Raw genomic sequence first — 16,045 nt, 5'->3', positions numbered from 1 at the left:
GGTACGGGACAAACTCACACCTTCTGTCGGTAACCTGACTACAACCCGCTGCTGGTGCTCCTGACACTTATGTTGCTCCTACCTAATTGTGTGACTGGTGCATTTTATCGAGACTGGTGACTGTGCACACTTTTGCCGTCCACCTGGCAGGCTCAGTACACACGGGCGTTGGAAAAACAGTGCTCTGTACTTTGTCCTCCCCTTCAACAGTGTGTTCAAGTCCTGTTCTCAAGTGCTATGCACTTACTGTGTGCTCCCGTAGCACTCCACAGTGCATTACCGAACGTTAACTCATGTGGATTGCACACGCAGCGCCGTAACCGACGGGAGCGAACGCTTATTGGATCGTGTGTACTGGATCGTTACTTTTATACTTTTTATTGGACTATCCATGTTGAAGCGCATTTAATAGGCACTAAAGGCTGCTCGTTTGAGTCTCCCCCACAGCAGGAAAAGATCAGACTGTCATGATGTTAATCTGTGTAAACTGTGAAGGTGTCAGAAATTTGATATCGGTTAATTTCCGGAACATCGTAGCCCTACGTGCACTTTGCCGTCTCAGGTGAATGACCTATAAATTTGTCGTGTTTCCTTATAATATCAGGTCTGTCTTACTGGCCTATTGCTTGTCTCTATCTAGACTCTGCAGGCATGTAAAAGAACAGCTGGATAGATCTCCCCCGGGCCTGGTTCTAAGTCGGGCGCGATGTCAGACGCAGTGCAGCATTGTTTTCCGTCCGCGTCGGAGTTGCACTGCGCATACGTCCCAATGGTGTTTGTGCATAGACTCATTACAGATTTGGGGACATATATTGGTTGGTGGCTGGGAGGCGAGGGGTGTGGGGGGGGACAATCGGACGGGAGTATTGGAGATGTGCCGCTGTTAGTGGTTGCATATAGAGAGGCCATGCTCAGCCAGGGAAGCTGCACCTGCCGTAGAGGGCATCATTCCATTGGCCTTCCTGCATCTCCCGCAAGCTGCTTGGGGTGAGCAGTGTTGGGGTAAGACAGCGCTGACAGCAGTAACAATTCATATGTGCATCTGGTCATTTTTAGACCAAGTTTTAAATCATTAATACCCCCCCCCCCCCCTTCACAAAACTAATGCCATGGAGTATGAGCCTAATCTGTGAGTCTACCTGGGTGGGCAAATAGCTCTGCAGTTCACAAAGTGTCCACTGTGTGGCACTATTTTCGAGGCAAGCTGCCACTCTTAGGCTGGATGCATTAATACGCTATCTGAATTATTTATGTCCCTTTATAACGTTGTTGTGCTTGTCACCCTGTGGGCGTCCTGTATATTGATTGCCGTGCTGGAGACCTTTGAGCGCTGCCTCAGGACTTGTGCTGTGATCATGAAGTATCACTGCTCTGCATGGTAAAGATTTCCTATGAGTTTGCAGAGATTTCCTCTCCTCCCCGGTATCCTCTGGCTGTCCCTGTCCTTTACTACATGATGATAAACACTCTCTGCACTGTGATGTTTGCGGGACCTGAGTCCCCATCGCCAGCCTTTCTCTACTGCCCAGGAAAGGAGTCTGTGTGGTCTCTTATTACCCAGAGAAAGCTCTTTCCTAATCTGCTCTCCATAAATCCTTCCTTCCCCCATAGAGGCATATACAATGCTAATTACTAATGTCAGTGGAACTAACTGCACACGTATTCTGTAATTAAATGAAATAATTTCACGCCTTTTTAAATTATATTGGGAAACGATGGCTGAGGGGTTGTAAGAAAAGGAATCTCACATTTACGAACAGACAATCCTTCTGTAGTAGAATTGAATGCGTGATTTAGCCCCAGAAACGCATCAATGTTTAAATCAATTAAAATTGACCTTTTAGTAATTATGTCCCGATATAACACAATGTATGTGCAGTTCTGTAACATCACAGAGGAAGGACCCTTGGATACCGGCTCCCGTGATAGTTGGGAAGAGTTTGCGTTCCGATCTATAGACCTTTTTTACCTGTTAATAGGCAGGGTCGTTAAGGGCTATTTCATCTTGCTCCCAGCTTCTGATGTAGCCGCTGATCGGGGTCTTGCAGTCCTCTGTCCAAGTTTCATAATGGGCGCAATTTAATAGTTTTGGCACCTCCTTGCGCCCGATGGAGCTATTCCATTGTTGCTCTTGTTGGACGCGAACAGCTGCTGGCGCCAGGATTTCAGCTCGCCACCCCTGGGGGTGAAATGAAACGTGCGAAAAGTGACTTTTTTGGGTGGCCAAGCAACACTTTTCGCGATCGCGCATAGCACTTTGGTCGGGTGTAGCCGTTTTATGCGTCTAAACCTGACCTCTTTGGGCTCGATCGACATCAATTGAATAGTGACCCGAGATCAGGCGCGCTAAAACAGTTGAATTGCGGTAAAAATTTTAAAAGAGGTTTGCAATAATAGATCTAGATCAGTAATTCTTCTGCAAGTCCTTTGGGTTTTTATGGGAACAAATCTAACATGCCCATCTAAGGCTCCTATTTGCCAATATCAGGGCTAACAAACAATCTGTATAGCCGTCTATTGTGTTAATACAGCTACTTGTGACCACCAAGAGGAACCCCCTTAATCTTTTTGCGCCGGCAGCGAAAGGGTCATCGTGAAGTGCGCGGTACATGCCCACAGTAATTTTGCCCGGTGGGAACGGAGCTCTGGCATCGCTAGTCTCCGTTGCTGGCTGTAGGGTAACGCCATTTCAAGATGGCGTTACCAAATGACGCAGAGCTTTTTGTCACCTGATGAATTGTGCTAAACGTCAGTCACCATAGAGGTCTACGTGCACAGCAGCAAGCGGGTGATAAATAGGAGAGCATTGGAGATGGCGTTAACCCTCTGATAACTGGAGAAAAGCCCCTTCACCGGAGTAATGCTGCCCATCCACTAGGCGATTGCACGATAATGACGTCGTTATCGTGCAATCGCTTGCAAATCGGGCACTTTAAAGTCGGAAACGACCAGCGAATCTTAGATAAGAAAGTTCCTGCTATTGGATACCATGATACAAGATGAGGGATAAGTTTAACCCTTAAAGCTGTATTTACAGGGGAGGAAGTGAGTGGGCTCCAGGCCATTGAGGAGACATATTAGGGACACCGCTGTATCTGTCGAGGACAAGACGCTCGTATATATAAAAATAAATTTGTTTTTCGATTTAATTTGACACCATATTTATAAAGGGGCTATTAGTGCAAATTAAAATCTTGCCTTCTTTCCATCTCGGAAGCTATCACTGGCCCCTATGACTCCGCGTAGCCGTCTCTGTGCATTACTGGATCCTATGTAATGTGCCTTTAGTGGAGTTACACATCCTCTAATGCAGCCGAGAGCCGGAGCATTGTCAGGATTTGGGGGTGGTCTCTGTCTTCCTTCCTCTGTAGAAGTGAGCTGCCATCTGGAACAATGAGCCCCAGCACCTGTGAGCATTCTATTCATTGCACATTGTCAGCTTGGAGATATTTTTGTTTATATCTGATTAATGCTCTTGAGACTTGTCCCACCTGTATACAGAGGCTCCGGGCTCGTAAGCGCAGGTGTTGGGAACAATATGGCAGCTGACAGCATAGAAAAATCCTTGTGCTGCATCTCGGAGCGCGAGTTGTGCGTTCGGTAACTCGTCTCCTGCAGCGTAGGTGTTCAGTGTAGTCAATGAGCCTCGCCATAGCATTACGTTGTGCTTATCGAACGGTGATTTACGCAAAGCCAACGTCCATCAGGAAGTTTATATGTTTGGGGTGTACGGGCCCGTGCACTTTTAACATTTTTATTTTTATATTTTTGGTACACATTTTGAGCGTTATATAACTCGTATAGTTACCAATTAACACCCATGTGTATGATGTCTAAAAAAAAAAGTTAATCTTGGTATTTTCATAAAAGATATTTAATTGATTATTGTCTTTCTAGTACATCTGACAATATGAATTATTATCTTTTCATATTATATTTGTTACTTTATGCTCCACAAAAGGTCTACAAAGTACGCAAGCAGAGACAATTCAGTGCTACGTATCAAAAAGTAAAAATACCTTCAAATCATGCTTTATATGTGTTATGTTCTTTGATCCTATAATTATCTTGTTTATTTTGTTAGTATTCTGTAAATAAAAATAATTTTGATTTTTTTTTTTTTTTTCTTCCCCCCCTTAATGATTGAAATTGTATTTTGGCTTTCTGTACCGGAAATAATGTCCAACTGATGTAGATTATTCCCCTGTATTCTCAGCATTACTGGAATATTTCATTTAACACTTTCAGTCATCTGTTTTGAAAGCTGATTACACTAAACCGAAACCGAACACCCTGTCACGTTAGCAAGTCAACATGTTTCATCCTGATGCATCCACATGGGGGCGCTCCTCCATGGGAAGTTTATGTAGGTAATGAAGCATACCTGTAATCCTATATTGAGCGAAAGGAACTACTTTGTGGAATGAACCAGTATTCATGTGAATATGGTCTATTAACTCACTATGGCAGTGGTTCCCAAACTGGGTGCCACAAGGCACTACTTGCAAGGGTGCCACGGGATGGTGGTCCAGTCCCAAATGAAATGATTTATGGTCAGTATGATAGGCAAAACCACTGCAGTCATAAAATATGTATGTAGTGTTTGTTTATATAGGGCTTTATAATGAGGACACACCGATGACTCCCAGCTATGCCAGGATCAGTAAGGCCATTGGCTGCGTCTCCTGGATGAGTGGTTGGGTGCACCGTAGGCAGCCCCTCCGCCCCATGGAACACCGGCATTGCCGGCTGTTGCGCTGGGAGCGTTTCCCCTGCTGTGTAAATCTGCACGTGGGAAATAACCGGCAAAGCTGATCAAACCCAATATGCTGTATAGCCTTAGGGAATCTCCTATCTGCACATTAGTCTCAGTAATTAAAGCCTTCCTGATATTCATCACCCACTAAGTATGTGTAATTTACCCGATGACTATTATTAATAAAGAAAACTAGGTATGTAATAGCGAGTAAGGCCGGGAACGCGCTTTGCGAAGCTGTGTACTAAGCCAGCGTCTTATTAATCATTCTTTAATAGTGTCGGCACAACACAGTCTGCGTTTATGGGCGGTTTTATCGTGGTCGGGGTAATATACAGAGGTTATGGGAATAGAATACCGGAATGTTTATAGGACTATAACCGTTATTTACTGGATGACCCCACAAAATATAAGTAATGCTGTAGTGGAAGTAATGTAGTAAGTAGCAACACACTCCACTGCTCGCTCCTGAGTCCATATTACATAGAGCACATTGTAATAATTATATGATGTCACCATTCTTACATATCATAGGCTTGGATTACCATGTAAATAAATGATTTCCATGACCTGACACATAGCGGTGTATTATCCAGCATTCATGTGTCGCCAGCATATTACGCAGCGCTATATTGTATGAGAAAATTACAAGACATAACTAACACGGATACAATAAGTACAGATGGCCCCTTCCCTAATGACGGTGGTTTTCAGTGTTCCGCGAGTGGCTGTCGAGGGGTCAGAGCTGCTGGCCCAGGCAGTGTTGGGCTCTTCAGGGAGGCTCAAGGTCACGCCCGGGTCGTGACCTTTGGAAATGCAGCGGCGTGACGTAGCCGCGTTGCACGCCCCTCTGCACACTGCTCCCAGCTCTGCACTGTGTGTTCAGTCACGGAGTGTGACGAGGGACATGACAGGGATGACAGTGACCCTTCTAAGCTGGTTATTTTTTTTTTTATTATTCTTTGGGGGCCAATTTTATTTTGTTTCTGTTGGGGCCATTGTGTTCTTTTTTTTTTTTTTTTTCTGTGGGGGCAATGTCTGTTCAGTCAGCAGCCCGAAGGTAAGTATCAGGGGTTAAGGAGCGTACACACTAGACGATATGCCCCTTGAGCGATATCGTCTAGTGTGTCCCCGGCAGGGTGTGCTCAATATCGTTCATGACATTGAGCACACCCGCTGAACGATATCATTAACGATATCGTTCAGCGCTGGGCTCTCTCTCCCCCCCCCCCCCCCCCCATTCCCCAACATGCAGCAACCTGACGATATCGTCAGCTTGGCCTGCATGTTTACTCGATGAACGATAATGAGGAACGACCCGCGGGAACGCACATCATCGGTATCATTCATCGTTTTGGTGTTAAAAATGGACTATAAAGTGGACGACTGAACGATAACGATATTGTTATCGTTCAATCGTCCACTTTAATCGCCCAGTGTGTACGAACCATTAGAGTGTGGGGGTTAGGGTTCGGCACTAGGGGGAGGTTTAGAGTTAGGCACTAAGGGAGGAGGGTTAGGTTTAGGCACTAGGGGAGGGGTGGTTTAGGGTTAGGCACCAGGAAGGGAGGGGTAGGGAGAGGGAGAAAGTTAGAACAGCGGCCAACAAGTGTCTGTATGTTAACCCTGTCGGGATTACGTTCGGACAGGGGATTCATTTGCAAAGTGAGTGACAGGTAGTCAGCGTTTAGGGAGGCACAAGGGGGGGTGGCTAGTGAAACGCAGGTGTGTCTGACTGTTCATGGCTGTGCATAAATTAGCCATAGTGATCACAGCATCAGATCTCTCAGTGTGTCAGGGGAGAGAGGTCAGACTTCACTAAGAAGCTGCGTGGTTGCCCGATCTGCGTCAATGTTTGCGCTGCTGCACATCGTCTGACGGGGGTATGAGAAGCCCGCAGTGGCCGTCCCCATGCTCGTAAAGGCTTTGGAATACATTAGCATATTTTTGCTAATGCAGTCTGTAAGAGATCGCGGTTGTGATTGCATTAGTGTAAATCTCGGAATACCGCCCTAGCACCGCAGAGATTACTGATTGTAGAGATGGGGGAACTGCACTTTGCCTGCTGTCAGGAAGTCATTTTCTAAGTTGCTCAGTGCCTGCTGCCATATTCCTATTAAAGTTGATTTGTAGCCCCTTTGGCCAAATAGCTGCCTTGTTAGCAATGCATGTTTTACAGCCGGCTTCAGTCTCCCTGTCTTTAGCTTATATACTTATTACACAGCAGCAGATTTCCATTAGCTCGGAATGCTCTTCTTCTTTCTCAGTTATCTGTGACAGCCGTACAGTTTATGATGTTATATTAAGCGCCATTTATATGATCACAGGCTCCTTGTACGTCTCTCCAGAAGAGTTAATTAGCGTCGGCGTTCTGTGGAGAGCGGTCCTCGGAGCCCGGCCGCTTAATGTGTCATCTCCAGGACACAAAGCTGTGACTGGAATCCCTAAGGCTCAAATGTTCTACAGGAATAAAGGTTCAGATGGTCTTTGGGATGTATCCCACAATGCTGATCCTGAGAGGCGAGCCGTTCGAGGACTGTGCCGCTATTTCACTTTAATATACATCAAAAGCTGCGTATTACTGCACGGAACTGTATATATGAAGTAACTGGGGAGTTTGTATTGCCATAATAGAAGGTGGGTGACTATAATAGAGCAGACACAGGGCCTGATTCAGAGCCGCTCGTAAGCGGCCGCTCGTTCGCTTTGATCGATGTTCACACAACTGCGCATGCGTATGGGTCGTAATGCGCATGCGCAAAACAGTCATTGCGATCGGAAATCGTGCGCTCGCAAAACAGCGAGGGGCTGCTAATTTGATTGACAGAATGTACCGTTTGTGGGTGGTAACAGGGGAAGGTGCTTGTTAACGGGGGAGTGGAGATCCGAACGCAGGCATGCCAAACGGTCAAAAGGGCGTTTAATGGGAGTGCATAATTATTAAAGGAGCGTCATCGACCACGTCACTTTGTTGTCTTTTAGCCTGAACTGCTCGCAGTGATAGCGGGAAGAAAAACCTACTGCGAGCAGTTCAGATGCCTTTCGATGTACCCGATTAATCTAATAAATACCAGAGATGACGTATGATGCGAACGGCAAAGGGGCGTCTTTACAAAATAGCGAGCGCATTTTTCGTACGCTCGCTCAGACATAGAGGCGTCAACAAACCGCAAAGAGCGAGCGCTCAATTTAAATAGCCGGCCCCTTTTTTGGAACGACCGTCCGCAAATAGCGTCCGTCTCTGAATCAGGCCCACAGTGGGACTGACATCCTGTCAGAGTTGATGTGGAGAAAATGTTTCTGTGTGTGGGTCATTCATAAGGAAGATGTCTATCCAATTATCAGTTGTTTCAAGTAGGGGTTTGTCACAGTTAATATTGATATTGTGGTAAGGAGTCATGGTAGTGTTGCTAAGCATCTGTGGCCTAGTTTTTGCACCCTTCAATTAATCCTTGTAACCGTGTCCAAACAGCGGTCGGAGCATTGTCTTGTAGGAGACAGGTGCTAGTAAACGCTGCTCTGTAGATTGCAGGCTGATGGCTGATATCGTATTCCAGGCCCTCTCACGATTCCTTGGCAATTAGACCAATGTTTGAATGACTGTCAGAAAAGCGATTGAAACATAAGATCTGTTGCAGTTTGATGTGTCACAAGTGGATTGATTTACAGAGTAATTGTAACAGCTTTTGGCTGGTGATTTGTAGCAAAGCCTGAATGTTCCCGGTCTATAATTTAGCACAGTGATAAGTGGCGTGTTTTATGCTGAAATAAACCGGTGTGTCCTTCACAGAAAGCAGACAGTGCTTGGTGGTGGTGGTGGTGTTCCTCCGTCCTCCGCACGGGATGCGCTGCCTGACCTCCCGCCCTTGTGCGCATGAGGTCATGTGATGCAGAAGCAGACTGTTCCCATCCCTTTTGGTCTTGCTCCCTACTCCACGACCTGAAGGAGAGCGGGGACGCAGAGATGGGGGGCTTCCTGGTGTTCGTCACCCGAAGGTGATGTCTGTATGTACCTCCGAGGGATGAACGTCAAAGGGCAACACTGGCGAAAGCGCATTCTCCAAGATGGTGACATCTGGGCCTTGGTGATAGTGGCAAAACAGCCGCAAGCACCCAGTTTAATGAATAATGGTCGGAGTACATAGACCACTCCTCACGCCTGGCAATGTTCTGTTTATGTTCAGTGGTACAAAGAACCAATGGTTTGGGGAGTGTGACACTGATATCGGTGTGTTGTTGTTGTGTCTCCAGATCCCAACCCATGTTGAGCATATATGGGGCCTTCTGGAGCAAAGCATTGGGCAGGGTTTTCCACCAGCATTAACAAGGTCTCAGCTGAGTGAACTTCTCGTGAAAGTTACATTGTGCACCATACCAGATGTTGGCATGACTCCATGCCATGGTACATAAAGACCTCAAATGGTGCGCCTAATGCCCTATAACGTGACTTTAGGTTGGTGTTTGCAGGTTTATGATAGACTTAGGGCCGTATTCAGTTAGCTGCGATAAGTCCGTTACTGCAGAAAAGTATCTCTATTGAGAGCATTTAAGTCCCCCAAATACCTTCAGCAGGCCTATTCGGGGGTATCTATCTACAGTGATCCCCAATGTCAGTGCATCTTTTGGGGGGTCTCAGGCTGTTATCACCAAATCTGACAGGACTTTTTGCATGTTACAGTTTCGCCGCCGACTTCAGTTTTCGCCGAGTTCTCATTGAATACGGGGAAAAGCGGGCACGCGTGCGATACTTTTCAGCATTGAAAACCAGCGACGTGGTGGAAGTACGGGACTTTTCGCCTGGAATTGCATATGGCCCATAACAGTAAAACTTTGTTTTTTCCCCAGTACACCTATTCCATTGTATCTATTTGTAATTGATTGTTTTATTGTGCTATGGGCTAATGAGGAGGATGTTTGTGAGATGAATGTCGCTATTGCTGGTCTCCCGTACAAGAGGGATTTTTACATTCCAGCTTGTACAGTCTCGTCTGAACTTTTGGGCAGTGAAATTGTTGTTTTTATGTTTCTTTTCTCGCTATACTGGCTTACAATGACAATTACAGTATTTTAATAATTTCTCCCTATCTCAAGGGGAAAATTGACTTTAGTGTTGTGGGTGATAATGGATTTTGGCTGCTCGTGTCTCTCTATCACTACTTTTGGTTACAAGGTTTTGAGAGAGAAGAAAAAAAAAAAAGTTTTTGGGGCATGTTATGATTTGCCTGGAAAGAATGTCCCTACTCCAGCGATAAGCAGATTAGAAGATAGGAGCCGGCCGTGGATCTCTCTGCAGGGTCCCCGTGGGATGAGCAGATACAATGCAGGTTTTTGGGATCTTCAGCTGCGCCAGCAGAGATGGTGGGTATTCCCGATAACCTGTTATGCTGGGATTGCAGTCTGATAACTTCATGATCAGGAATCGGCTGTATTTATTCAGGGGAAAACATGGTATGCAGCTGCTGTGTGTTGCTATTAACCTGTCTACAGCTTGCGGAATTTTATTAGAAAATGATGCAGGTGACAGTGAGAACTGCGTGAAACGTTGGTGGGTGGAAAAGACGTATAATTAGTCGCCTGGAAGCTTTGAAAGACGGAATATGTTTTACAGTATAAAGGATGAGTATAGTGTCTGTAATGCAAGGGATTATTATGCTATTCCAGCCATTCTTTATACTCTAACAAATATGGTGCTGCTGTTATTGGTATTACATGGGAGTATTACTACTCTCCACAACCAGTACTACTGTACTTTCTACAGCGGGGTAGTTATACTACTCTCCACAACCAGTACTACTGTACTTTCTACAGCGGGGTAGTTATACTACTCTCCACAACCAGTACTACTGTACTTTCTACAGCGGGGTAGTTATAATACTCTCCACAACCAGTACTACTGTACTTTCTACAGCGGGGTAGTTATAATACTCTCCACAACCGGTACTACTGTACTTTCTACAGCGGGGTAGTTATAATACTCTCCACAACCGGTACTACTGTACTTTCTACAGCGGGGTAGTTATAATACTCTCCACAACCAGTACTACTGTACTTTCTACAGCGGGGTAGTTATACTACTCTCCACAACCAGTACTACTGTACTTTCTACAGCGGGGTAGTTACAATACTCTCCACAACCAGTACTACTGTACTTTCTACAGCGGGGTAGTTATAATACTCTCCACAACCGGTACTACTGTACTTTCTACAGCGGGGTAGTTATACTACTCTCCACAACCAGTACTACTGTACTTTCTACAGCGGGGTAGTTATACTACTCTCCACAACCAGTACTACTGTACTTTCTACAGCGGGGTAGTTATACTACTCTCCACAACCAGTACTACTGTACTTTCTACAGCGGGGTAGTTATACTACTCTCCACAACCAGTACTACTGTACTTTCTACAGCGGGGTAGTTATAATACTCTCCACAACCAGTACTACTGTACTTTCTACAGCGGGGTAGTTATAATACTCTCCACAACCAGTACTACTGTACTTTCTACAGCGGGGTAGTTATAATACTCTCCACAACCAGTACTACTGTACTTTCTACAGCGGGGTAGTTATAATACTCTCCACAACCAGTACTACTGTACTTTCTACAGCGGGGTAGTTATAATACTCTCCACAACCAGTACTACTGTACTTTCTACAGCGGGGTAGTTATAATACTCTCCACAACCAGTACTACTGTACTTTCTACAGCGGGGTAGTTATAATACTCTCCACAACCAGTACTACTGTACTTTCTACAGCGGGGTAGTTATAATACTCTCCACAACCAGTACTACTGTACTTTCTACAGCGGGGTAGTTATAATACTCTCCACAACCAGTACTACTGTACTTTCTACAGCGAGGTAGTAATACTGCTCTCCACAACCGGTACTACTGTACTTTCTACAGCGGGGTAGTAATACTGCTTTCCACAACCGGTACTACTGTACTTTCTACAGCGGGGTAGTAATACTGCTTTCCACAACCGGTACTACTGTACTTTCTACAGCGGGGTAGTAATACTGCTTTCCACAACCGGTACTACTGTACTTTCTACAGCGGGGTAGTAATACTGCTTTCCACAACCGGTACTACTGTACTTTCTACAGCGGGGTAGTAATACTGCTCTCCACAACCGGTACTACTGTACTTTCTACAGCGGGGTAGTAATACTGCTCTCCACAACCGGTACTACTGTACTTTCTACAGCGGGGTAGTAATACTACTCTCCACAACCGGTACTACTGTACTTTCTACAGCGGGGTAGTTACAATACTCTCCACAACCAGTACTACTGTACTTTCTACAGCGGGGTAGTTATAATACTCTCCACAACCAGTACTACTGTACTTTCTACAGCGGGGTAGTTATAATACTCTCCACAACCAGTACTACTGTACTTTCTACAGCGGGGTAGTTATAATACTCTCCACAACCAGTACTACTGTACTTTCTACAGCGGGGTAGTTATAATACTCTCCACAACCAGTACTACTGTACTTTCTACAGCGAGGTAGTAATACTGCTCTCCACAACCGGTACTACTGTACTTTCTACAGCGGGGTAGTAATACTGCTTTCCACAACCGGTACTACTGTACTTTCTACAGCGGGGTAGTAATACTGCTTTCCACAACCGGTACTACTGTACTTTCTACAGCGGGGTAGTAATACTGCTTTCCACAACCGGTACTACTGTACTTTCTACAGCGGGGTAGTAATACTGCTTTCCACAACCGGTACTACTGTACTTTCTACAGCGGGGTAGTAATACTGCTCTCCACAACCGGTACTACTGTACTTTCTACAGCGGGGTAGTAATACTGCTCTCCACAACCGGTACTACTGTACTTTCTACAGCGGGGTAGTAATACTGCTCTCCACAACCGGTACTACTGTACTTTCTACAGCGGGGTAGTTATAATACTCTCCACAACCGGTACTACTGTACTTTCTACAGCGGGGTAGTAATACTACTCTCCACAACCGGTACTACTGTACTTTCTACAGCGGGGTAGTTATAATACTCTCCACAACCGGTACTACTGTACTTTCTACAGCGGGGTAGTTATAATACTCTCCACAACCGGTACTACTGTACTTTCTACAGCGGGGTAGTAATACTACTCTCCACAACCGGTACTACTGTACTTTCTACAGCGGGGTAGTAATACTACTCTCCACAACCGGTACTACTGTACTTTCTACAGCGGGGTAGTAATACTACTCTCCACAAACGGTACTACTGTACTTTCTACAGCGGGATAGTAATACTACTCTCCACAACCGGTACTACTGTACTTTCTACAGCGGGATAGTAATACTACTCTCCACAACCGGTACTACTGTACTTTCTACAGCGGGGTAGTAATACTACTCTCCACAACCGGTACTACTGTACTTTCTACAGCGGGATAGTAATACTACTCTCCACAACCGGTACTACTGTACTTTCTACAGCGGGATAGTAATACTACTCTCCACAACCGGTACTACTGTACTTTCTACAGCGGGATAGTAATACTACTCTCCAGAACCGGTACTACTGTACTTTCTACAGCGGGGTAGTTATAATACTCTCCACAACAGGTACTACTGTACTTTCTACAGCGGGGTAGTTATAATACTCTCCACAACCAGTACTACTGTACTTTCTACAGCGGGGTAGTAATACTACTCTCCACAACCAGTACTACTGTACTTTCTACAGCGGGGTAGTAATACTACTCTCCACAACCAGTACTACTGTACTTTCTACAGTGGGGTAGTAATACTACTCTCCACAACCAGTACTACTGTACTTTCTACAGCAGGGGGGGTGTATTACTCCTCCTCTCCAGAACCAGCGGGTGAGTAATACCGCTCTCGGAAACCAGCACTGCTGCGCTATAGACCTGTCTGTGTTATGTGACAGTCGGTCACAGTGATATAATTTTACTTCCATGGTTTTTGAACAAAAGATTCCTCTCCTAAGGAAACCTCCAATCAGAGGACGATCCGTCAGACTAGATTAAAGCTGTCCATACACTGTGCGATATGCACCGTGTGCCGCAACGAGGGGGGATCAGACGTCTGACATATCTGGCGGTCCCCACACACTGTGCGATCGGGTGGCCGACCACCCGATATGCCGGCTCCTCCCACCCGCATAGCGCTGCATGGGATCGCACATCGCATCCCCAGATTGACTGAACCTGCAGTAAGATCTGGGGGTGCGATGTACGACCCCACGGGTGCGCGCACTATCCGATATCGTACCCATACACTGTACAGTGTAGCAGCCAAAACGCACCAATCCGTCGGATCAGCTGCTTTATCGCACCGTGTATGGGCACCTTAAGTGTGATCCAAACATTCTGAGTACTAAGCATGCGTTCTACCACTACTCATTACAATTTTGCAGCCAGAGGCAATGTTCAGCTGGAGTCTGTGGATGAGGTGAGTTTATTTTGGCAGAGGAAACAGCATGACAGCCCCCAATTACTGATCACATCCAGGATATACGTCTCCCTGAGCCTGTGTTTGTAATGTTTTACACAAGCTTTCACAAGTTGGGTAACTGGTGAGACTGCCGTTCAGTGGATATAGATAGATAGATAGGTGTGTGTGTGTGTATGTATGTATATATATATGTGTATGTATATATATATGTGTATGTGTGTGTGTATGTGTATGTATATATATATATATATATATATATATATATATATATATATATATACACATACATACATATATATATATATATATATATATATATATATATATATATATATATATACACATACATACATACATACTCACTCACGCTTAATCCACGGCACTCAACCATCTGGGGTGCCCTTGGCATGTGACCACACCATCTACATAAAAAATATCATTCAAACTCTACACTCGGTTTTCAAACTGCAACTCTTTTAAATAGAGGGAACGTTAGTTCCAAAATATTGCAATAATTTGTCAAGCTGACCACCGCTTCACGGTCATTCCCATCCGGCCAGTCCCTACACTGATTCTCAGATAAATGATCTTTGTCTGCCACCTTTGGCTCATCACACAGCAGCTGCATACCATGTTTTAAGCCTGTCGTTTATTTAATTTTTGTGGTCACACTTGCTAGGGCACCCTGGTTTTCAAATGTAAGACAAACTTTTTTTCTTTTTCTAAGTGCTTAGTAACTGATATCCCTGGGTTTTGTCCTGTCTCTTTAAGGCAGGACCCAGTTTCATGTTTAAAATGTATGCAAGCTTGAGTCAAAGGTGGCAGACCCAGATCTTATATCTGAGAATCAGTGTAGGGACTGCCCAGATGGGAATGACCGTGAAGCGGTGGTCAGCTTACCAAATTATTGCAATATTTTGGAACCAACGTTCCCTGTATTTAAACGAGTTGCAGTTTGAGTGCCGAGTGAGTGCCGAGTTTGAGATATCTATCTATCTATCCTATCTATCCTATCTATCCTATCTATCTATCTATCTATCTATCTATCTATCTATCTATCTATCTATCTATCTATCTATCTATCTATCTATCTATCTATCTATCTATCTATCACTTGGGACCAGAGATATTTTGGATAACGGAATATTCCGTATTTTGGAATATTTTCATATCATAATGAAATATCTTGGCAATGGGACCCAAATATACACACAGAATGCATTTATGTGTTATATACACCTTATACACACAGCCTGAAGGTCATTGTATACAATATTTTTAATAATTTGTGCCTTTAGACTAAGTTTGTGTACATTGAACCATCAAAAATCGAATGTTTCATTATCTCGGTCTTGCCAAAAAAATTCCGTATTTCGGAATATTCCGTATATGTGCCTAGAATTTAGCAGGGTCATTCCGTGTTAAGTGGAACAATTTAGAAAATCGTCCCCACATGACTATCTGCGATTTTGCATGAAGGTTGGTATATATGTAGAACTAACTTTAGTAAAGTGGCAGGTCACAGTATAGAGTTGCGTCCCTTATAATGGAGGTTGGTGAAACTGCTGTGGCAATTCTTTGAGAGCAAACGCTGTGAAAGTACATGGGCTCATGCATCGGCTCATGCATGGGCCCATACACAGGCTTATACAACTGTTGATGCTGATTTAAAAAATTGCTACCTCCAAGGCTTAAAAAAAGTGTTTTTTTCTCAGTATTAGGCCAAAACATCTGTCGTGTAAAATTTTTTTAGTGCTGCATAAGGCAAAAGCGACCTAACTTTAAAGCTTGTTTTCTCCGTTCTGAGGTAAAACGCCTATCCAGAAAAAAGACATGTCGTAGTTTAAAGT

At 44.7% G+C, this 16,045-nt stretch overlaps 1 protein-coding gene across 4 annotated transcripts in view; it reads left to right on the top strand.

Annotated features, from left to right (window-relative positions):
- PTK2 (protein tyrosine kinase 2) overlaps nt 1–16,045 on the top strand; it is a 263,844-nt gene that overhangs the window by 26,921 nt on the left and 220,878 nt on the right. Inside the window, exon 1 of one of the 4 annotated variants that reach the window (XM_088448058.1) lies at nt 10,043–10,114. The exons of the other annotated variants lie outside the window; for them this stretch is intronic. Coding sequence (XP_088304184.1) covers nt 10,075–10,114 — 40 coding nt within the window. The 5' untranslated portion in view covers nt 10,043–10,074. Of the gene's footprint in view, nt 1–10,042; nt 10,115–16,045 lie in introns of those variants that run through there. 4 annotated transcript variants of the gene reach the window in all.

Source organism: Taudactylus pleione, unplaced genomic scaffold (assembly GCF_031769625.1).
Source record: "Taudactylus pleione unplaced genomic scaffold, aTauple2 ptg000450l, whole genome shotgun sequence".
In the NCBI taxonomy this organism is placed as follows: domain Eukaryota; kingdom Metazoa; phylum Chordata; class Amphibia; order Anura; family Myobatrachidae; genus Taudactylus; species Taudactylus pleione.
This window is presented reverse-complemented; position numbering and strand designations above follow the sequence as displayed.